This window comes from Ictalurus furcatus, chromosome 11 (genome assembly GCF_023375685.1).
Source record: "Ictalurus furcatus strain D&B chromosome 11, Billie_1.0, whole genome shotgun sequence".
NCBI lineage: Eukaryota > Metazoa > Chordata > Actinopteri > Siluriformes > Ictaluridae > Ictalurus > Ictalurus furcatus.
Genome location: NC_071265.1, coordinates 1,958,601 through 1,983,168, shown reverse-complemented (window position 1 = coordinate 1,983,168; position 24,568 = coordinate 1,958,601). Strand labels below are relative to the sequence as shown.

The following is a 24,568-nucleotide window of genomic DNA, read 5'->3' as shown; positions in this document are numbered from 1 at the left end:
AAGGCGTAATGGAGGAGGAGGAGGAGGAGGAAGTGGAGGAGGGGGAAGGGATGGTGGTTAAATAAAAAATAAAAAAAAAAAAAGCTATGAGAAATCAGTGCAGATTATGTACACGTCTGTACATCCGACAGAAGCGAAGGCTTTTAAAAAAGTATTTACAGCGCTACACGAGGACTAAGACGAAGCCTGACGTCGACGTCCCGGATGTAAGGCGGAGAGAACGGGGGTGGGGGGAATACTCGTGGACAATCGTTCAGTCCGCTCTGTTTTTTTTTTTTTTTTTGATTGTCTTCTGATTTTAAAAGAGAAAAGGAAAGAAAAAAAAATACTAAACCATCACACAGTTGATTATTGAATATAGTTCGAAACCTAAGACATGGCGGTGCTGCCGTTTCTCCTGGAGACGCTGTCGAACGTGGAGCCCATCTCCGCGTTGTCGTGGTCGTCGTCCCGGAGGAGCTCGTAGGTGGAATGCGCGTGCGTCCCGACGCCGTTGGCCACGCTCCCGTTGCGTTCCTCCTTCCTGATGCTCACGGCCAGCATGGCCAGACTCACGTTGACGTCCTTGAAGGCGTGCAGCAGGAAAATCCCCACGATGATGGTGGAGAAGCCGCTCAGCGTGCCGATGACGTCGTCGTAGCCCATGTGCTCCCACTCTTTGAACAGGATGGCGGAGCAGGTGAGCACCGACGTGGTGAAGAAGACGTAGTAAATGGGCGTGACCAGAGAGGTGTTAAAGATGTCCAGCGCTTTGTTCAGGTAGTTGATCTGCGTGCTGACGCACACCACCAGGCTCGCCAGGAGCAGCCACGCTAAAGGGTGCGTCAGCACCGGCTGACCGGCGATCACTTCCTTGATGGCGATGCCCAAACCCTTCACGCACGACACGGACAGGGAGCCGATCACCGAGCAGATGGTGATGTACACCAGGATGTTGGTTTGGCCGTGACGTGGGCCGACCACGCAGATGAAGATCAGAGCGACGATGATGACGAACGTCGCGAAGACGGCAAAGCCTGCGTGGAGGAAAGAAAAAAAACAAGTCAAAAGTAGTAAAAGAATTACAGCAAAAATACTCGATCGATGGCGGTGCGGTGCGGTGCGGTGTAGAGCGGCCCAGACGTCACGTCCCGAAGTGTTCTACTCCTCTTGTTACGGTAACTGGGACACGCTGTCGGGTCCGCTCTCCTCGTTCCTGTACCAGGTCGTACCTGGGTCCATCAGTTTCTTGGCCATGTCTTTGAGGCTGTCGATCTCCTCCTCCTGCGGCGCGTGGATCACCATGGTGGTGGAGCCGAGCACGCTGAGCAGACAGCCCAGCTTCCCGTGCAGGTTCAGCCTCTCCGTCAGGAAGTAGGAAGAGAGCACGGCGCTGCAACGACCATCAAACACAGCGTATAGATTAAAGGTGAGTGTGTCTAGGGCAGATGATGATTATTAATCATTCAACAAAGAGCTAAATCAGTACACGGAACTGCATCCCGAGGGCGTACGGAGACGCCAAACCGCTCGAGGACAAGGGGAAGTAACCGGGACTACTTTTATTCTTTTACTGAACGGCGAACGTGCATTTCACACGCCTGTATTTTATAAGAACAAAACGATTTTCGCTTCTCAGTGCAGGGAGACGTGATCATTCTCATCCGTGTGTGTGTGTGTGTGAAGACTTACCTCACGAGCACGCTGAGAGCCCCGAGCGGAGTGACGAGCGTCGCAGGAGCAAACGCGTAAGCTGCGAAATTTGCAGCTTCACCAGCACCCACTGCACAAACCAGAACACCGCACACTTCACACTAGTGCTGCTAATGATTAATCACACCTCCGTTATCCGGAGATCAAACAAACAAACACACAAACATGAGATTCCTTCCTCGCTTGGTTCAGAGTTCTGACACTAATTATAACGTGGTGCCGACGAGCCAGGAAATGAAGTGTGTGTATTTTTTGTTGCTCGGATACGTACCACGTCATCGTGTTACGACTTTATTCTCATAACCTTACGACTTTTCCCTCAAGATACCGCGACCTTTTTTTTTTTTTTTTTTTATTGTAACATCGCGACTTTCTTTTCATAACATTGATTTTCCCCCCAGAAATAATATGACTTTATTCTTGAAATTTTGACTTGTTCCTCATATTGCTTTGTTCTAGTAACATTTTTCCTCAAAATATTGCTACATGTTGCAGCAAACTAGTACAGCTTACTTTTTTATTGTAACATTGCGACTCTTCTCATATGATTTTAGTCTCGTAGTAAATTGACTTTTTCCTTGTAATATTTTTCTCACGGTGGCCCTAAAACGCCGTCGTGATTTTAAAGGAACGTTTATTACATTTAAAACAGATTCTCAGTATGAAACTGATTTGGGGGCGGGGCTACGCATGAACCTTCATTCGAGAACCTTTTGAACCAAACACGTCTTGACGCGCAACACGACGAGGGAGCCGGAAACGACTCCGTGCTAGTTTTAACGGCGGACAAAAAAAAATCGCGGTCGTCACGGTAACGCCAAAATATTTCGATGGGTCCGGACGCTGTTAAATAAATCGGTGACAAACGTGCGGTGTTTAATCGAAATTAAGTTATTAGCAGCTAACCAGCTGGAACGATACGAGTGGGTGTTCCCGAATTTGCATATTCATGTATATCCGTAGTTCCTGGCGTTTTTAAATTAGGATAAGATCGTATAGGAGGATTTTATTCATTTCCTTAGCATGAATAAACACAAAACAATCCAACCTGCGTTATTCTTTTATGCTGTAAAATGCGACTTGAAGTGAACGCACACGGAAAAAGCAAATCTGCACAAGTTAATAATTATCCAGTGACTTACTTGATAAAAGCCCCGCCCACCATAGCCATTCTTTTAGATATGCGTGTCCACCTTGACCTGGAGAGAGAGGAAAAACAAACACACATTTAATACAGCGATTGTGGAGGTCGTACGAGCCTGCACACGACTCGGGAGCGAGGTGACGTCGGGTCGACGGTGGAACGCAACTCCAGCAACACAAAATTCTGATGAAATGCGACACGGAGGAAACTGTCCCACGGGCTATTTCACAGAGCGCACAAACATTAGTGTGTAGGTGATATCACGATTCAACATCCACATCGTGATAAATTACACCATGATACACTTGAGGAATTGTCAGTATTTTTATAACGAACTGATTAGAAGCAAACGATCAGGTGTTAAATTTGTACATCATAAATGTGTTTAACGTTTCAACAGTTTCAGGTGTGGTAAACAAAGTATTATTAAAATGTTATAAAATATCGTAATTAAATGTAATAACTGTAGCTGTAACTGTGTAGCTATTTATACATATTTACTACCAACATTGACTTTCTCAAAATGTTATGATTTTTTTTTAAGCACTGTGCCTTTTCTAGTAACGACTTTTTTTCTCAAAATATATATAAAAATTTATGTTGAAATATTGCAGCGTTTCTCGTAATATGACGACTTTATTCTCGAAACACTGCAGCGTTTTTCAACTAACATGACTTTTACCTCAAAATATTACGACCGTGTGACTTTTTTCCTCAAAAAAATATAACGATTTTTATGTTGAAATGTTGCGACTTTTTTCTTGTCGTTTTTGTTTCTTTTCTCTCGAAAAACATTGCAAATTTTTTTCCAGGTTTTTTTCCCGCTCAAAATATTATGACCTTGAAACTTTTTCATAATATATATATATATAAAAAATTATGTTGAAATATTGCAGCTTTTATCTTGTAATGTAATGACTTTCTTCTTAAAATACGAGACATATCATACAAAGTATTACGAATTTTATCTTGTCATTTTTTTTCCTAGTAATACGACTTGTTCTGAAAGTGTCAGGAATAATAATGATAAAAAAAAAACCCAGCCTACCCCTCCCCCCTCGTAACTATATTCGATAATTAAATATTCAAATTCTCAATATTACAATGAACCCGATATTATAATACCATCATATCACCCACCTGTATTGGGGAGTCATTTGAGAGTCAACTCCTCGGTGAACTGACTCAGTGAAAGGAGAATGGAAATTTCCATCACTGGTACTAACATTATTAGTGAAGCATGCCATCACCTGACATTCCAACTAGGGATATTCCATCGATATTATCACTACTGATCAACGTTAATTACATTACACCCAGGAGAACCTCGGTTCTTGGGGTTTCTCTTGCGTGCAAACACGATATAAAGCGTTATAAAGTTAGACAGCAGATTCAGGTGTGTCAGGTGATCAGGAGTCTTTCTGCTACTGAGGCGACATCGTACATACGTTCTTTCAAGAACATTACAACTCGGAAAAGAAAAAAAAAAACACCTCAGATATTCTTTAATCTATAGTATTTAAATAATAAGGAAGCCGGAAATCCGCCGTCTTATCCGACGTAGCTGGGCCGGGTACGTCACGACAACCGATGATAACTGCATGACCACAAGTTTTCCACACACACATAACAAAACTGTTAGGAATTCAGGCTGGCTGTTCACATGCCTCCCGAGCACATGATGAACCCATTCACACACATTCTGGGTGAAGGAACTCAGTGAGGTGCAGCGGCACGACACGGCGCTGAGGGTTACGTAAAGTGGGTTACAACATACACAAATGAGCCGCGCCTTCACCACCGCCAAGCGAAACGAGGAGCGTCCGCAGAACTCGAACACACACTCACAGGGAACCTGTTTAACCTCCCTGACAGAAAGTGGGAGTGTAAAGTGTTAAACGCGAGACAATCGAGAGCTCACATGGTGTTCAGAAATGTGCTCTTATGATTTATTAGTGTGTTAAAGGTTTAACATGCACTACCGCGCCCATGCTCGTCCTCGTGAAATAAAGCAGGTACTCTGAGATCAGAAATATGAAGCCAGAATTCCAAGACCAAAACAACGAGACTAGAATTCCAGAACTCAGAGACCAGAATTCCAATTCCAAAACAACGAGACCAGAAATTAAGAACACCCGAACTCTGAGACCAAACTTCCAGACCAGGCCTTCAACACCACAATCTGAGACCAGAATTCTGGAGAATCTTCCGTTTTCTTGCCATTAAAAGAAAAAAAAAAAAAAAAAGGGTGTTGGTGTAGATAATAAAGGAATATCTAAAGACAACTGAATTCCTGAACACTACCCCGTACGAGTACCTTCACACCCCCTAAACCCCCAGGAGGCGTCTCCACTCCCAGACTCACCTTCCTCTATCCGTCTTACTGCACCTACTTACTACTAATAACTTTCATCAGGAATAACTCCGTCATAAACTGGGATTTTTAAAGACATTTCCGAACGAAAAGAAAAAGCGAACCGAGATGTTACCTGCTCGCATCGAGCCTTTCCGGGCGAGTCTCAGCAGCCCTTTCTTCTTCAGGATGAAACTTCCTCCGATAAACAAACTGGAGCTGATGGCCAAAGCCAGGCCGATGTAGAAATCGAACCTGCCTCGGTCCTGAGCCATGGCGAAGGCGTGATCCTCTGTCACATTGAGCAGAGAGCACAGGAACCGTCCTCCTCCGGCGCACCCGAGTCCAGATACGACACCTGAACACACACACAAAAAAACCAACAATCATTTCATTCGTAATCATGACTTTATGGCATTAAAACTAGAAATTGGAGAATAGCTAAAAAGTGGTATGTTTCTATTCAAATCCAGTGTGTTGACATGTTTTTATTTACAGCTTTTAAAGAGAAACAGGAAATTAATGTTCTATACTAAATGTAATTAAAGCTTACCATTTCTATAGCAAACTTTACAAACGTCGCATTTATCACCTAGTGCTGTTTCATTCATGTCACATAAATAAATAAACTCGAGAGAGAGCTCAGTGTGTGTGTGTGTGTGTGTGTGTGTGTGTGTGTGTGTGTGTGTGTGTGTGTGTGTGTGAGAGAGAGAGCAGAATTCAGGAAGCGCCTGCTGCTATGTAGCCTACTGACTTCCGCCCTAGCTTACTTCGTAGTACACGAGAATAAACGGAGCGCGCGAGCCAACGCAGGATTCTTCCACACTGCTTAGTGCGCTAGTATGCGCTCTCAGCTCTAGCCCTCTCTAAGCTAGCAGCTATGTCGACTAACCGGATTCCGGAACCGCTTTACGGTGTTTATAAAGCCGTGATGTACACAATTCGATCCAAAATAAATACCTGTTTGTTTTCCGGTGCTCAACACAAACACTGTCCGGACGCCAGAAGCTTCATTTTAAGTGATTTTCCCGTAATTTTCCGGTTGTCGCACCTAGGAACTCGCTAAACAGCCTTTTACCCGCATCCATTCAACAGTGAAAAGGGCATGGAAGTGCGCATGCGCAAACGACAATCGGCTCTGATTGGCCGACGGAATACACGTGACTGCGTAACCCGCTGCCGTGCGTTACGAAACCGTTATTAGCCGATGCTAGGTGGTGCACTGCGTTAATGTTGGCCGCCATTTTGGAAAGGTAAACCTTCGCTCGAATTAAGAAAATGTACTTTATTCAATTCAGTTCAGTTTTAATTATATATCGCGCTTATAGACAGTGGATATTGTCACAAAGAAGCTTTACAGATATCTTTATATGATAAATGATACATCTAAGGCTACGCTGGCAAAGAGAAACTCGCTTTAAGTCACGTTCAAGCCATTCTCTAACATTACACAGTATTTTATATATATATATATATATATATATATATATATATATATATATATATATATATATATATATATATATATATTATAATTTCTGCATAACATGAGTCATGATTTAAATTTTAAATCCACACACACACAGTCTATATTTTAATTAATCTGAATTCATTTTCATTTGACAGAAATAACATCCCTGTGGTCGGGCTTGGGGAGTAACAGAATACGCAATCAGGATATTAAAAAAATGGTAACTGTAATCCGTTAGTTACGTCAAAAAAAAAAAACAATAAATAAAGTTTATTAGATGTACATTTTGTAAAAAAAATAATAATAATAAAAAAAAAAAGTAGGAATGTTATCAGGATTACATTTTTAAAAAATTTAAACCAAAGAAATGAATCTTTTGTTAGGGCATTAATCTTTTGACCGTACGTCCTCTTCTTCCCGGACACGTCCTCTTTATCGGACCTTAAAAAAGCATCTAAACTTGAGAAAATGTCTTGGGTAGTTTCATTATGGTGTGTTTTTGGTCTAATACTGCATCATGTGTGTGCGTGTGTTTGCATCGCTTTAACCCTTCTCTGTAAGTCCCGCCTTCTCGCACACCGATTGGTCGATTGTAAAACGATTGCAACAACTATTGGCCAAATTCCTTCCTCTCAACCGTTACCCTACTCTCAGCGAACACGCGATGTTTGTGTTCAAGTCAAACAGTTGCTTGACAATAGCAGCGAATCTCAGCTGTCCTGAATCGAAAACACGCGCGTGTCCATATGAGGTCATTTTTAATTTCATGTTATCGCAGTGCTTCGTATTACATGGCCATTCGGATGTGTAAATGACGGCAGGAGGTTCACTCGTGGCATCTGATATTTTATTTTATCCCACAGACAGTCAAAAGAATGTAGGAAAACGTGCGCAGAGTGAAACCGGTTTTATTTCTATATATTTATGTGATGATAATAATGTGTCTTATAACACAATACAGACAGCTGCTTGATTCCAGTTCTGGTTCTGCCTTGCCAGTCGTGAGTCACGTGAGCCACGTGAGCAGCCCCCTGGTGCATGCGCAAATGAATTTAGGTAGAAATGAACACCAATTTTTCTCTGAAATGCTTTTGTGATGTAACGTTACCCGCATCAGGGGCAGTGATCTTTTTATATTTTATTTTATTACCACAAATCCAAACACTGAACATGTTTTTAAGCTCTCAAATAAGCTCTAAATAAAAGTATTTAAGATCCTGTTGCTTTTCTTTTGAATTTATTGACATATATGACCTTGACGTAATCCAAAATTAATCAGATTACATTACTTGCATATTGTGATACTTGGATTACGTGACTGATTACGCTTTTTTCAGAAGTAACTGTAACCCTCCCAAGCCTTTTAGCTAAACGTAGCTAAAATCGGATAAAAACGATCGATAATGAAGATAAAACCGGACAGTTTTGGGGAAACTACTATTGACGCATATACATTTCTGACACCGTTTATGAAAAATAACGATAATCGTGACATAATAACGAATAAAGAGTGCGGAAGAACGGCGAGAGGAATTCACGTGACAAAACGAGTCTCCGCCCACACGTCCATCATTTACATTTCATCGACATACGACACCTTCGTTGATGAAACGAAATGAAATAATAGTAGATAAAATGATGAAAATCTGGCGACACGTGTTTAAAAAATAAAAAGACGAGTCGTATGGTCGTGCTTACTGCTTTCGTTTTTTTTTTTTAAATTCGGTCGTTAAATATAAATTACTAACAAGTCTGTTATACAGTACGTGTAAATCCACGTGTTTACAGAGAAAAGTCAGGGGGGAAAAAATCATAAAAATTCATAAAAACAGTCCACTTTATACTAACACCCAGTGTCAGGACGTATAAACATCACAATATTAAAAAATTCATTCAAAATAAAAATACAGATGAATCCGTTCATGAAGATGACTACATTTTTGGTGCATTTTCAAGAATTGGGTTTTATATTTCATTTATAAAAGTCATTGCGTGGCACAACGAGGAACGTAGAGGATTTAGTATTATAGTATAGCCTAGATTTCTTGTCGTTATGTTTATTAAGACTAAAATAATGACCATTTCCAACATTAGTAGTAATTACAAATAGCACTAAGAGTTTAAAAACACACACAGTTTGTTCTACTGTGCTATAAATGTATAACTATGACTGTCAGATGTTGAATACGTACTCTTTCAGTATGTACAGGACGCTGGGGTAAAGCTCACAGCGCCACGTTCCTCACTACACGTCATTATTCTGCATCAGAAACTTCACATTCGGAGTTTTATGACAATACGATACACTCGGGGGGGGGGGGGGACGCTCTGGGCTTCATTAATAAACAGGTCATTAGTGACATCATACCTCTTATCATTTAATCAAACCTGCTCCTGAGGAGTGGTGTCATGTCATCTACTGAGTCACCAAGAAACGTAGCAGCAAGACATTTGGTGTGTTCGGTTTTACAGATGTGTCTTTACATGTAAACACAAGTGTTGTAATTGTTGTAAGTGTAAACACAAATGTTTACATGTAAGAGGGTTGTTGTTTTTTTGCAGGTAAATATGTAAACAGTACTATCAGCTACTGTCGGGTCGGTTACTGATGGTGTTTCACAGTAATGTTGGCGTGGTGGACTGATGATGTCTGTAATGAGAGGAAATTAATTTGGTACCTAAACTGCAAGATGGAAGTATTCTGTTGTATTAAGTATTACAAATGGGAAAGCAGTGATTAAACTGGCTTTAAATCATGGCCTGTTCATCCTAATTACAAGCAAAGTTGAAAGGATTGACATAAGGGATAACTGGATCGACATAAGGGATAACTGGACTGACATAAGGGATAACTGGATTGACATAAGGGGTAGCGGGATCGACATAAGGGATAACTGGACTGACATAAGGGATAACTGGACTGACATAAGGGGTAACTGGCTTGACATAAGGGATAACTGGCTTGACATAAGGGATAACTGGCTTGATATAAGGGGTAACTGGATTGACATAAGGGATAACTGGACTGACATAAGGGATAACTGGCTTGACATAAGGGGTAACTGGCTTGACATAAGGGATAACTGGCTTGACATAAGGGATAACTGGCTTGACATAAGGGGTAACTGGCCTGAAATAAGGGATAACTGGATTGACATAAGGGATAACTGGACTGACATAAGGGATAACTGGCTTGACATAAGGGGTAACTGGATTGACATAAGGGGTAACTGGATCGACATAAGGGATAACTGGATCGACATAAGGGATAACTGGACTGACATAAGGGATAACTGGATTGACAAAAGGGGTAACTGGACTGACATAAGGGGTAACTGGATTGACATAAGGGGTAACTGGACTGACATAAGGGGTAACTGGATTGACATAAGGGGTAACTGGATTGACAAAAGGGGTAGCGGGATCGACATAAGGGATAACTGGACTGACATAAGGGATAACTGGACTGACATAAGGGATAACTGGACTGACATAAGGGATAACTGGCTTGACATAAGGGGTAACTGGCTTGACATAAGGGATAACTGGATTGACATAAGGGATAACTGGCTTGACATAAGGGATAACTGGCTTGACATAAGGGATAACTGGATTGACATAAGGGATAACTGGATTGACATAAGGGATAACTGGCTTGACATAAGGGATAACTTCATATAAATCCATAATGAACTTTTTCACACTATCTGTTGTTACCCAGATGAGGATGGGTTCCCTTCTGAGTCGGGTTCCTCTCAAGGTTTCTTCCTCTTAAAACATCTTTGGGAGTTTTTCCTTGCCACCGTCGCCACTCAGTGGCTTGCTCAGTTGGGATAAATTCACACCTTTAATATCTGTATACCATGTTGATATTTCTGTAAAGCTGCTTTGAGACAATGTCTATTGTAAAAAGCGCTATACAAATAAAATTGAATTGAATTGAATTGAATTGAATAACTGGACTGACATAAGGGATAACTGGATTGACATAAGGGATAACTGGATTGACATAAGGGATAACTGGACTGACATAAGGGATAACTGGATTGACATAAGGGATAACTGGCTTGACATAAGGGATAACTGGACTGACATAAGGGATAACTGGACTGACATAAGGGATAACTGGCTTGACATAAGGGGTAACTGGCTTGACATAAGGGATAACTGGACTGACATAAGGGATAACTGGACTGACATAAGGGATAACTGGCTTGACATAAGGGGTAACTGGCTTGACATAAGGGATAACTGGACTGACATAAGGGATAACTGGACTGACATAAGGGATAACTGGATTGACATAAGGGATAACTGGACTGACATAAGGGATAACTGGATTGACAAAAGGGGTAACTGGACTGACATAAGGGGTAGCGGGATTGACACAAGAGGTAGCGGGATTGACATAAGGATTAGGATTATTTTATACCTTTAAACAAGTTGTAGTATTTATTCAGTCGATTAATCATGTGACAGAATGCTATAAATTTCTATAGAGGGAAGTGAGAATGTGTCGCTGTAATAAACTGTCCCCAGCAAGGGGCGCTGCATTATAACACGGATGGGTGTAAATCACTCGTTATAGGCGAGGATGGCTGAAATGCTAAAGATCTTCAGAGTTATGTGATATGATCAAATATAAACTACTCCTCTTTCGTTTTGGGCGGAGTCCACGTGAGCACGGCTTCCTGAGATATGCGTAACAACGCCACTCCCACTGATATCGTGGTGAATCCACAGAAAATACCCAAACAGTCCCGAGCGCCGAGCGCTTCCCACTCTTTAAACAAGATGGCGGTGGCGAGGATGACCGAGGACGTGAACGTGACGTAATACACGGCCTCGAACACGTTGGAGCTGAAGTTCTCCAAAGCTCTGTTGATGAAGGTGAACTGGGTGAGGATGCTGACGAGGAGAATTCCCAGCAAGCACAGGAAGAGGAACAGAGCGCCGTTATCATCAGGGGACGAGTCTCCGCCGAACGCCTCCTTCGCAGCCAGACCCAGGCCTTTACAGCTCGGTACGGTGAAGCTTCCCAACAGGGAACAGATTCCCACGTAGACCATGATGTTGGACTTTCCATACGCTGGAGAGAGCCAGCCAATCAGCAGCACCAACAGCAGCAGCACCAGGGTGATGTAGCTCAGAAACACTGAAACAAACACAGGAAAAAAAAAATGGCAGAGATCGGAAAAGTCGAGACGCCATATTGGCTAAGACAGACTCGTCAACACGCTAATGATGCCGCCATCTTGGATAGGGCAACTTTACCAGCTGAGCTCATTGACTTGAACTGAATTTAAGCTTTTACACATTTAGTCCAACCTCACTACGGAGGCTGTAATAACAGCCCACGCCCCAGAGCAAGACTCGCTTTTTACAGAATGAAACTCTGACAAGTTTACAGTTTATTCCTGTTTAACTAGGAAAGTCTGTCAAGTGTTTAAAATAGGCTAGTTCATGTGAAAAATCGTTCTTAATTATGTGCACTTTTACACAAGTAACATGTATCAACGTTTTTGTTTCTTGATCGTACTTTTACGAGAGTTATAATCTAATACGTTTATGATATATTACTATAACAGGAATTTAATTGAGTTACAATGTTTTAGAACGATACAATCTAATAATTACACCGATTTTTGTGAGTTTTTTTAAAAAATGATATTATTACCAAAATAAAAGTCTCTATGACACATTTGACATTTGACAGGGTAACAGGGTGGACATAATGATAGCAGGGTGGACCTAAGGGTACCAAGTTGGACATAAAGGTGACATTAATGACAGCAACAATGTTTAGGATCCAAATGTTTACAGTTATACACAATTATTATTTTCCCATCTTTCACATCTCTCCATAGACTTGGACTGGTTAGATCTCAGTACCCAGTGCAGACGGTGATCTGGTTATGGGGGTGCGGTGCTGATACCTGGGTCGAGAAGTCGCTGCTGGAACTCGGCTCTTGACGCCACGCTGTCGGACTTCGGGGAGTGAACGATGAGCACCACCGAGCCACAGCAGCACAGCACACAGCCCAGTTTACCCAGCAGCTCCAACTGCTCCTGGAGGAGCCATGAAGCCAGAACGGCTCTGAGGAGCCAGAAGATCCACCATCGTCGTGTAAATATCACACACCGTTACTATACAGCGAGCGTTACCTCGTTTATACCACAGCCTCAGTCTGGTTGCTATGGTAACCTCCACATACTGTAGCCTAGAGATAATTTCTTTACACCAAAGTATAACTTACTCGCCAGATCCGTTTCATCAGCGATGGGTCTGGATTACGGAATATCTAAACGTAGCGTAGATACTCAAGTTTGTCAATTTTATTACATTTTTTGAGTAAATATCATATTCACATGTGTACATGGGGAAAAATTTACATCCTATAATAATAATAATAACAACAATAATTATTATTATAATAATAAGGAGAAGAATTTCTTTATATATCATTCATTCGTATTCGTAATCATTCAAAAAATCTTTCTACATTTATAAAATATGACTGAAATGACATTTTTTAATGTATGTGATTATATATATATATATATATATATATATATATATATATATACACACACACACACACACACACTACACTTTAAAGAACGTAAGACATTTTTTGAATGTGATTTCATACTGTTAAAAAATTGAGAAAAATCAACAGAGTTTAGATTTTAAGTAGTTAAAAAAAGAGACATTTATAAACATTCTTTTAATAGTACCAGTTTCATATTATTACATCACAAAGATAAGTACAAAATGCAGCCGTGACGTAAGTAAGAATTAAACAAACAGACGTGCCTCCATGTCAGAAAAAAATGAAGTTCTAATTTTTAAAAAATGTTTTAATATGAGGATATCAGGTACATCGCTCACGTTTCATTACATTTCCTGTGTTAGACTGAGGCTGTGCAGGCATTACGGCACAATAACTGAGTTTATATTGTAATAACCGAGTCATAGCTCACCCGAACAGAACCCCGAGCGCTCCGAGTGGAGTCACTAACACGGCCGGGGCCGCGTTGTGTGCCAGGAAGTTCCCGACCTGACCCACTATCACTGATGAGAAAAGAAATAACAGATCATAAAGAAAATCTCCCCCCCAGACTGCATTTTCAATCTTTCCATGTTGCTCATTTTTAATCATAATGAAATTCTCAAATCAAAAAGCATGAAATATGAAAATGAAGGAATGTTTTTTTCAGTCATTTCCAAACTTAAAGGTACAGCTTCACCTCTGACACTGGAGACTCCTTCCACAAACGTTAAATAAACATCTCCTTACTTTAAGAAAACGTCAGCATATCGACGTGATTTGTAGCAGCGCTACTGTCAGAGCTGCTGTTATAGAAAATTAATCAACACCTTCTGACCAATCAGATTCGAGAATTCTACAGCACTGCAGTGTACAGCGAATTAAAGGTGCAGTAGGTAAGATTAGTCTTTAAACATTTTTTTTTTAACAGTTTGAGTGTGTTCGACTTTTGATTGATTCCCACCCATGTTCACGAAGCTCCGCCCTCAGGATCTACAGTGGCTCCTAGAGTGTCTATAAAATGACTGACAGGTTTTCTCAGCGACTTAATACACTTTTGCTACAGATTAATCTACGGTTCTACGCATCTTTTAGGTTATTTGTACAAGTAAGGATTTTTTTTAATTGCCTATTGCACTTTTAATGCACACCTTCCAGCCAATCAGAGATGAGTATTTTCTGTAGGTAATGCTGGTTTATGATTGGTTGGCAGGTCTTAATAATATCAGGACAGTTTAAATGAAAACACTGTTTATATAAAGTTATAAATCAGAGAGAGAATAAGGAATAATCTTACTTGCCAGTGTTCCGGTCCACCACACACAATCAGACAGGTAAGTCCTACCTGTACAACAATCAAACATCATCCAAAACCTTTATCATGATACCTGAAAATCCACAAATAAAATATTTATAAAACAATACTTTCCAGCTTTGCGAGATCGCAATATTCCCTTTTTCTGCAGCACAAACGTGGAGCCATTAATGAAACTGGACACGACAGCGATTCCAACTCCACCAACAAGCGATAAAGGAGACTTTTCTTCCATGCAGACGGTGTTTAAAACTTTTAATTCAGTGCTTTTTAATATTTAAGAGCAACTTCTGTGAGTTTGAATAGTGCACCGGTGAAGCGAGGAAATCATTTCCGTATTGTGCGGCAGACGACACGAGCAGAATCCCGGAAGTAAATTCTGATTGGTGTTGGCTAAAGATGGTGGGCGGGGTTAGGGTATGGGTAAACAGGCGTGACTGCGTGGTCTATACAAGTGGGCGGGGTTTGTGTAACGGAACAGCAGTGGTGCTGCGGAACAGATATGATGTAGGCGTGGCCTGAAGCTTACTTTAATTCAGGGCAAAAATAAACAAATACATCAGTGAATTAATCGACCAGTGTGCACATAGAAACATGTTTGCTAGTATATATAGGCATACAATAAATAAATGTATTAGTTTTAATTAACTTTCATGTATTTGTTTATCCTCCACATGTGTTTCCGACCCTTTTATACATTGTGTGGGTGCCAATACTTTTAAAACCAGCTTCTTTTTTTTTTTTTAAGTGCACCAAGAAAAGTAATAAGAAAAAGAATGTTAATCAATCTGGAGTTTGTATATTTGTATATTGTGCAGATTGTATTTGTAATCATTCATAACAGATTTGTTAGCGTAAAAATTGGATTTATCGTCTAAACATTTTGGTTGCGTCCATCTTTATCCAGCTAACACTCTTTAACTGAAAGCTTTCCAGTGCTTCTTTGTTGAAGAGTTTCTATTTTCAAATTCTTTCAAGAGTTTTGTTGTTTATTTCGAGATTTATTTATTTATTTTTTTGCAAATGTCAAAATCAGGAGGTAATAAATTAACATTTTTTGGAGAGGGGTGCACAAACTTTTGTGTAGCTAGATGACAGTGTACAAAAACACAAGGAATGAGAAATGCAGCATTTTTAGAAACAAGCTAGGCATAACAGATCACTCGTGCTATTTCATATACGACCAAAAGTACTGCCTGACCATCACACTCGTACGTGCTTGTTATTGAACATCTTGTTCCAGATTTATTCCCCCTTTGCTGTTACAATATAATAAGCTCCACTCTTCTGGAAAGGCTTTGGAGCGTGACTGTAGGGATTTGTGTTCATTCACACATTCCACGAGAGCATTAGTGAGGTTAAGGTCAGGCGCTGATGTTGGGATGTCGAGGAGACTCCAGTTCCAGTTCATCCCAATAATGTTCAGTGGGGTTGAGGTCAGGGCTCTGTACAGGACATTTAGGTTCTTCCACCTTCTTCCAACCTTAATACAGCATGTCTATATGTGGAAACAGTTTGAGGAAAAATGATCACATAAGGTTATGATTGGTATGGGGTGCACATACTTTTGCTTCTATAGTGTAGTTCACTCAAATGTTTATAAGTTCTTAGTCAGGTTCTGCATTCATTTGACCTTCCAGTATGTGGAGAACCTATGTCAAATTGTATTTAAAAAAATGTACTCATATAATTTTTATTCATATTATTCCTTTTGATGTTTATACAATAAAATCCTGTGGGATGTGGCAAGGTCTTCTCTCAGTGATAGAAGAGACAGACACTGCCTCCTTTTTATTTACTTGATTTATTGTTATTATATATGATATATCCTTCTTTTTCTGAATGTAGGCTAGTAGTAGTGTGAACTCAGGACATTGCTGTAAAAGAGCTTTACGCTCAGTTAATTTTCCCCTGAATGGTAAACAACAACAACAACAACAACAAAAATATATATATAAATGTATTGCAGGCTTTAGAAGCCTCTAAGCCCCGCCCCAAAGTATAAACGCAAGTGACGCAACACGCCGTCTCGCCGCTGGATGCTGATTGGCTGTGCGCGCTGTCAGTCATTACACAAGATGGCGGACGTTAAAATGCAGCAGAGCTCGTAAAGGGAGAACCGAAGGAACGGGACTGCGATAAGAAACACACCGAGGTACAGCGTTATGTTTGTCATTTATAAAAACACTACGCAGATTAAGTCGAGGTTGTAAATGTAAACATGAGGGTGTAAAGTTAAAGAACGGCTCGCTGTCAGCGCTTAGAAATGTCCTCTTGTACGTGTAGCAGGGTTAGCCGGTTAGCTAGCAGCATTAGCTTGCTGCTAAATACAGCACAGCAACAACACAGCGCGCTCACTAGCTCACTAGCTCCCTATCTGTACGGTTTAATCACGTCTCCTGCATTTATCTGCTTTTTAAAAGAAGAAACTAAATTTAGCACGGTATTCCAAGCTGGCCTTGTGAATGCCATATTAATGTGTTTCATGAAATCATTTCTCTAATATGACTGCTGATGCATCTCCATCTCCATCTCCATCACCATCACTGTCATCATGAAGCCTTATTCTATTCAACTCATTAATTAATGAATTAACCCTTAAATCTTAAATGAACTCTTTCATGCTTAAAGACAAGGTCCATAGTGTTAAACTCTTAAACTGTGTCGTTGTCGTCGTCGTTGTTGTTGTTAATCTTGGAAAATAAATAGACTGTCCTTTTAAAGAGTGGAGGGGAAAAGATGTAAAAGCCTTACACCTGAACCATAAATAAACATGTTTTCATAAACATTGAGGTCTTTTTTTCTTTCTTGCTTCCAGATATTGTAAATATTTCACTCTGGATTTTGTTTATATGGAATTTCATTCAGGCTCCAGATGATGAGGACTAACACTCGGACTTCCCAGACTTCCCACGTTCCTCTTTATTCCTAATTATATACACAATAAAAAGTAATAGCGGGTTCGAGAGAATACCGGGACGTCTGACTTCTAATTTAAAACCTCCACGTCTCGGACCTCGAACGAGACAATGTCCTGATTTTTCTGTGCTTTTCTACGAGTTTTCCCTCCCCCCCCTAAATCTCCGTATGATTCTAAACAAACCCCGGGGTAGGACGTTTCCCGTTTATTCATTTAAAGAGAACGAGCGGCTGAAGATGGATTTCTATCCGTCAGATATATCGGCTGGATGAATGGAGTCCTGGAGCTCGTTTCCACACCCGGAAAAGTCTGGAAATTCTTTAAAAAAAAAAAAAAGTCTTCCGTCTGAATGTTATCAACGACAGGAACGTGAAGGTTTCTCTTCTAGAGCTTCTGTCATTTCACATTTGAGCTTTTTTTTTTTTACATTTTATTAAATTAGCGATCGATGAAAACGCGTAATGAGACGGAAGTCTGTAAATTCCTCACTTTTCCTCTGGAATTCTGTAGAATTGAAATCCAGTGTACAAATACAGTGTAGGTTTATCCACCGTTTATCCCTAACAGAAAGGTAACGAGTGGCTGAGGGGTTCGATTTAGATTTATTTAAGATAGATGAGTGAAATGTGCGTGAATTTAAATGTCCTTTAAAAAAAAAAAAAAAAAAAAATCGCTTTAGTTTTTGTTATATAATTAAATTACCAATAAAGCGCAACTCGGAAATTTGGAATGTTTTAAAAAGATGATATTTCTGGGAAACCTGAACTGTTCTGCTACTTTAAAGCCTTTCAGGAGTAAAGCGTGTGTGAAATTTTGTGTGTGTGTTTATTTAAATTGCCGTTGTGTGTATTTTTTGTAGGGAAGGCTGCGTTTGCAGCCAGGAGAAGAGAAGAAAGGATGCCGTCCCCTCCGTTTTTCCTCGACGCTCAGCTGCGGTTTCACGACAAATGGCTGAGGATCGATTTGCAGGTAAAGGAGACGGTCTATTTATTATAAATAATAATAATAATAATGCTTCCGAGTCGTAAAACCAACAAGTATTACCGTTAATCGTTTCTAGTTTTCGAACTAATATAAATATATACGCTGTAAAAGGAATCCCTGACCGCAGAGATTGTGACGTCATAACTCGTATTGCGCGATAGCTCGTGTCCGAGTAACACGTGCTCCGAAAATTCCCGAGTTTAAACTCCGTTTTTCTTCAAGTTTCTGACACTCAGAGGAGTGTAGACATGCTCTCGGGGCGGGGATAATCAGTTATTTTTAATGATAGGGTTGTGATAATAATTTAATGATCTAACGTCGCTATGACGACGCGTTAGGTGACGATACGCTTCTCGTTTGCGAGAGATCGTTTGTGTTGTGATCTTTTCGTGAACGTAAATTAATCAAGCGAATAATTTTCTAAGTAGCTGATTTTAATGATAAGATTTTTACAGATTTTATTATAGTTTTATTACGTTTTTTCTCTTTTCTTTTTTTGGTAAACGACCGGTATTTATTTTTATACGTTATCTTCGTAGACATTAAACTTTTCGTGTTTTTTTTAAATTATTTTTTAATTAAATGCAAAACCTGAGCAAACCTGTATAACAGAAATATCATGCAAGTTTTTTTTAAATTCATTTATTTTTATAGATTTCTCTTTTTTTTTTTTCTCACTAAAAAGTTTTTCAAATTAATAGTTTTATTTTTTTTTTGAGCAGCTAAGAATTTTCCATGCACTGTATTGACTTGTGCACACTTTATAAATCCTTTGTTTTGCGTTGTATATCTGTAAGGCTTCTATTTTATTTATTTAGTTAGTTAGTTAGTTAGTTAGTTAGTCAGTTATATACATATATCAATTTTTCTTCCTCAAAGACACGTGAAGCCAACCAACAGCTTTTTCCGGACTGATTCTCGAGCTGCGTTACAGTACAGTTTATTACACACACGCCGAGGAAAGCGCTATCCGCCCTCTTCCGCATACACAAGCTGACCGACACCTGTGATCGGCCGGCGTTGCTGTGATTGACTGGGGCGACACGGTATGCCCCTCCCACCCAGATAGCGCCCCCGGTTTTGCTCCACAGGTGAAATGATTTCCTCTCGAGCGTGACGGTGACGTGAAAGTCGTAAAAACGTGCAAAAAAAAAAAGAGGGCGAGTGTCCAGATAAAATCGGTGACGTGTTAAATCACGGTCGTCACGGTGACGGTATAATGTGGGGCGAAAATGGCCGCGCAATCCGAGATGCGGATATTTTGGAGATACTTCTCGACTCTTATGTAAATAATTATTTTATTTAAAAACAAATACCTCGAACGTTAATTTTTAATTACAGAGTCAGCTTAAAAACGACGTTGTGACGTAACCGCCGAGAATTAGAATAAAACATCCTCGCACCCAACCCTCCGCTTCTCCTCCAGGTCTAACAATCGCTGCTTATTCAAAGCGTTTTATTTTGAGGTTCTAACCTGCAGAACATCTCACACAGCCCTCATCATGATGTTTTGACTGTATCGTACCGAGTGCTCTTCACTTATCGCCGTCATTTGCATCGACTCAACGGCAGGAAAACGCCGCCTGCTTTCTCCGCGCGGCAGAATTGACATCGTAAACGCTCGGCTTTCGTTCGCTCGTTTAAAAAAAAAAAGAATAAGTAAACCAAACGGTGAGAATTTAAAACATGCGGAAAGGATGTTTACGTTTATTCTGAATGGGTCGCAGTTAATATTGGGTGCCGATATATTTGCCACGTGTGTTTTACATTATTACATGGCATTATTTAAAATCTTTTTGAAAGCTGAGTAGATTCGGAATAAGTATGGATTTTTTTGGGGGGGGGGTTTCTAAATAATTCAACTATACTATATATCGACTATATGTTTCATTTTAATGATGTGATGTGATTGTAAATGATCATTTTACCCTCGTCTTTAGCGCGTGCACAGCGCTGAAATAAAGTAGGTGATAATGTAAACGTGTGTATTTTTACGCCTGGCAGGGTCCCAGCTGGATCAGGTGACATCTTCCTGCAGGTTTTTATTTTTTTTTCCTTTCCCTTGTGCGGGTGGGTGTTAAACGAGTGTATTACCGGGTGTATTACCACACGCTCTTGCGCAACCGAAACAGCTGGAGTTTGTGTCCACCGAGGCTTTTACGGCATCGTTGCGTAGAGTCGTGTTTCTAGCGTGTCGGGGTTGAGCAGTGAACGATGCAAAAATAAATAAATAAATAAAAACGCCTCGTTAATCGCAGTGACGTAAGCTAGCTAGTCGCTAACAGTACACGTGCTTTCCTGGAGGCGTCCATTTTATAACCGCGTAAGACCGGTTTCCGTTTATCATTTCTACACGATTTGGATCGAATGTGCATCTAGTATCGGTTTCAAAGGCTCCGCCCACTCTGCATGCAGTTCCACATGTCTTTTGTACACTTTTCTGGCCCCAAGCTTCAGCATCTTCAAGGATACAATATCTGATTTGCTCTCCACACGTCCACGCGCCGGTTTCTAACCGGAAAAACGTTCGATTCGAACGACGAGGCTTTTATAGTCGTAAAGGCTTCGTTCGGTGCGGACATCTTGAGAAACGGACCGCGATTGGTCATCTGCCACGTCAGTCGCTTTCCTGTGAAAGTAGGCGCTTCTTGATTCGCCAAAATCGCAGCCGGATGAATTTTACAGCGGGTCGAGGTTCGCGGTCCGGGGTCTTGTTGCGTGAAGAGGCTGATGAGCGGTCGCTAGCGTAACATACGGAGAGCTGACTAGCTAATTACGTGCATCGATACAGAATAAGTAGCGCGTCATATTTGAACGTCTTGATTTTAACCCACGGAGTAAAAATCTTTGTCGCGTCAGTCAGTTCGTGACTCGGCCGACGTGGGATCGAACTTCGTACGCAATCTCACACGGTCACGATTAACTACGATGAGAATTCTGTTAGTAATTCTCCATGTTTGAAGTTTAAAGCGCTCTCTAGCGCTCTCGCTTTTTCCAACGCGTCCTTAAAATGCATCGCCTAACGTCATTTTGTCAGTCTTGCGTGAAGTATTTTTGATGGTCAGACTAACGCATTTGGGTTTCTTCCTCAGCGTGCGTTCTCTTCAGAAGGACTGAGCGAGATGTGGAATGAGATGGTTAAAGACGAGGAGATCGTCTTCAACAGAGAGGAATCCGCCTTTCCGGGTACCGCCGTTAATATCCACATGTCGCTAGCAGATGTGTATATTTATGTTTTTGTTTATATATATGTGTGTGTGTGCGTATGTGATAATCCTTCCCTTCGCGTTCTCGTTGTCAGAGGACTCCGCAGATTGTCCCGGTGCTCAGAAGAAGGACGAGTCCAACGACAAGGAGAAGAAGGAGGAAGAGGAGGCGTCTTCCTCGTCCGTCCATCATTCCATCATCGAGACGTGGGATTGGGGGAGGCAGCCAGGTGGGCGGAGCTGATAATTAATCTCGCTCTGTAGTTGTAAAACGAGGTGCTGAGCGCAGCGTTCAGGAACGGGCGTTCTGCAAGGTCATCCCTCTCGCTCTTCAGCGAACCTCAGAGTCCGCGTTTTCATTAACGCCACACTGAGATGAAAAACCAATACCGATAAAACACTGCTGATTTATACACTACTCCGTCTGCTCCGGCGCTTATTTCTCTTTTTACAGGAGAAACTCCTTTTTTTTTTTTTTTTTTTTAAATGTATTTATTTATTAAAAAAAGAAAAACAACCTTTTTAAGGATTCTTGGGAGGAGGAGGAGGAGGTTGTAGGTTCAAATCCCAAATTCAGTTCCGTTTTAGTTGTGTTTGAAAGATTTAAACGGCTGTCTGACCCTCGATGAAGACGCTTCGCTTAATCAGAGGTCGATTTGAATAAATGGAACGGCCAAACGAATCAAATTTGAATATTTAAATATGCCCGTGATGTTTCCCTGCGCCGAGAGGTCTTTAGGACAGTATGAAAGTTATGTGCTTGCTTCTAAAGTTCAGGAAGGTCAAAGGTGAGTCAGCTGTACTTGTTTGTTTGTTTATGACTAGTGTGTGTACTACTGTTTTCAGCTGAACTTTGCAGAATGGCATGAAGGATCGAGGCGTGATGTCCCAACATGGCTCAGGATTCAGTTCAGGACACACATGACTTGCTCCATCTCATGCAGGCTTAACACATCTAATCTGTTTGTGTGTGTGAGTGAGAGAGAGAGAGAGCGAGAGAGAGCGAGATTTAAACCTCGGGCACGTGAAGTTTTTCAGGCTCGGGTGACTACAGACTGTGTACGAGGGACGGTTATTTTTACCCAGCTGACTCTCTCGCTCTCTCTCTGTGTGTGTGTGTGTGTGTGTGTGTGTGTGTGTGTGTGTGTGTGTGTGTGTGTGTGTCGGGGTGGAGCTGGTCTCCTGCTCAGGGCTGATAAGTCCATGCTGATGGAAAAGCATTGCACCACCTTCGTATTCGTCACATGTTGGAAAGCTTAATAAACACGGTGTTTGTTGCATAACACGTTCCCTCGTCCTCATATCCTACTGAAAGAGAACCTACCTAAAGTACCTAAAGTACTCCTGGAATCAATAATCACTGTTTCTAGAGCTGGAGAACAGTACACTAGTGTGTGTGTGTGTGTGTGTGTGTGTGTATATATATCTTTTAAAAAAAACAACAACACTTTAAAACATTTTATCTTTATAATTAATCACTTCTTCCTGGGAAAAAGAATCACATGATTAAAACGTCCAGTTAAATTCTCTAAAACGTGTTGTGTATGCCCCGCCCTATTGGGCGTGTCTTGCTCTACGGGAGCGGCTCGTTATCAGTAAATGGTTCGCTGTGTCCTCCTACACACTGGTCTCTTTTCTAGCTGAGAATAAATTGGCGGAGATTATTCGTTTGGAAGAGGGCGGAGTTTTGTGCGAGAGTCACGTGACATTCTGGGATATCGTCCTGGTTAAAGTGAGAAATTCTCCAAAGATTCTCCGGGGGCGTGGCATTGTGCATATCGAACGCTATTGGCTGTCGTGCGAATCAATCGAACGCTTTCGACTTCCTGTTCCGAAAGGAAATGGCTGAACACGTTTACCTACACAACCTGTGCACTAACCTTCTCCGAGTCGTGGTAGGGTTAGTGATGAACCGAGCCGTGGTTGTCATGGTAACCTTGACTTTTTTTTTTTTTTTGTATTTTTATATATACTGTGTATATATTCCATCGACGTTGTTGAACCGATCTCTAAATCCGATCACGTTAACGATATTAGGCTGTTAAAGATTGTAGGAGTGGCGATGGGGTGCTTTTCTAATTTGCATCTCATGAATATTCATCGATGCTGGTTTTGTTTAATTCTCGCGCCTTTGTTGTGTTTGTTCTGACAGTTAATTTTGAATTCTTCTCTTTTAGAAATGTTATAATGTATTCTAATCATATTTTCAAATCGATTCGTTACGAAGTATGATGTGATGTGATGTGATGTGATGTGATATTTCAGCACACAACCTGGTTGAATCGGCCAGGGGGTTACAACATCTCCGGGTATGTCTTTCGACAAGATTTCGCAATCTCACCCGCTCGCTAATGTGTGTTGTGTCTTCCCCCCCCCGTGTGCCGTCTGGTCAGATGAAGGAGAGCTGAAGGATTGTCTCCGGGTGCTTGTGGACGACCAGCAGAAACTGGCCGCTCAGACGGCTAAGAGCACTCTGTCTGGGCGCCGTCTGAGCCAGCGGCTGCTCATCCTGGAGCGCTACCTCATCTCCCTCACCCACAGCATGATGGAGGAGACGTACAAAGTCCGGTGGAAGAGTCCGCCCAGCCCCCCGCTGCCCTCCGTCGATAACAAGAGGTGCGACAGGCAGTAAAGCGCCTTAAAGTGAGATTTTGTGCAACGTGAAAAGAATTGTTTTACATTATTTTATCTGTGTGTTTCTGCAGTAGTCGTCCCGTGAGTAAAGGAGTGGAGGGTTTGGCACAAGTCGGGTCCAGGGCTGCTCTTTCTTTCGCTTTTGCATTCCTCCGTCGAGCCTGGAGATCCGGTAAGCAGCGTGCAAACCTCATCAGCGCCTCTGATTGATCAATAGATGCTGTTTTTGGCACCTAGTGCTCTCAGACACATTATATTATATTATATTATATAATATAGACAGAAAAATACCCCACCC

The 24,568-nt window shown here is 41.2% G+C and overlaps 3 protein-coding genes across 6 annotated transcripts in view; 1 reads left to right on the top strand and 2 right to left on the bottom strand.

Annotated features, from left to right (window-relative positions):
- Nucleotide 1: 1 nt before the first annotated feature.
- nipa2 (NIPA magnesium transporter 2) lies at nt 2-6,308 on the bottom strand. 2 transcript variants are annotated; one of them, XM_053636109.1, is made up of 6 exons: nt 5,743-5,900; nt 5,326-5,547; nt 2,835-2,891; nt 1,672-1,762; nt 1,212-1,372; nt 2-1,016 (listed from the first exon to the last, which is right to left on the bottom strand). In XM_053636109.1, the coding sequence occupies exons 1-6, from the start codon at nt 5,798-5,800 to the stop codon at nt 370-372; spliced, it is 1,236 nt and encodes a 411-aa protein (XP_053492084.1). In that variant the 5' UTR covers nt 5,801-5,900; the 3' UTR covers nt 2-369. The 2 variants fall into 2 exon arrangements, with proteins under 2 accessions (XP_053492084.1, XP_053492085.1); XM_053636110.1 differs by lacking the exon at nt 5,743-5,900 and adding an exon at nt 6,150-6,308 and having other exon boundaries at nt 3-1,016.
- Nucleotides 6,309-6,952: 644 nt separating this feature from the next.
- On the bottom strand, nt 6,953-14,849 carry nipa1 (NIPA magnesium transporter 1). The gene is made up of 5 exons (XM_053636963.1): nt 14,637-14,849; nt 14,509-14,552; nt 13,645-13,735; nt 12,597-12,757; nt 6,953-11,815 (listed from the first exon to the last, which is right to left on the bottom strand). The coding sequence occupies exons 1-5, from the start codon at nt 14,759-14,761 to the stop codon at nt 11,307-11,309; spliced, it is 930 nt and encodes a 309-aa protein (XP_053492938.1). The 5' UTR covers nt 14,762-14,849; the 3' UTR covers nt 6,953-11,306.
- A 1,729-nt stretch (nt 14,850-16,578) lies between these two features.
- herc2 (HECT and RLD domain containing E3 ubiquitin protein ligase 2) overlaps nt 16,579-24,568 on the top strand; it is a 62,188-nt gene continuing 54,198 nt past the window's right edge. For 2 of the 3 annotated variants that reach the window (XM_053635882.1, XM_053635881.1), the window contains exons 1-6: nt 16,579-16,681; nt 18,306-18,415; nt 21,523-21,616; nt 21,732-21,866; nt 24,030-24,252; nt 24,342-24,442. In XM_053635882.1, coding sequence (XP_053491857.1) covers nt 18,344-18,415; nt 21,523-21,616; nt 21,732-21,866; nt 24,030-24,252; nt 24,342-24,442 — 625 coding nt within the window. In that variant the 5' untranslated portion in view covers nt 16,579-16,681; nt 18,306-18,343. The remainder of the gene's footprint in view (nt 16,682-18,305; nt 18,416-21,522; nt 21,617-21,731; nt 21,867-24,029; nt 24,253-24,341; nt 24,443-24,568) is intronic. The other variant, XM_053635883.1, reaches the window with a different exon arrangement.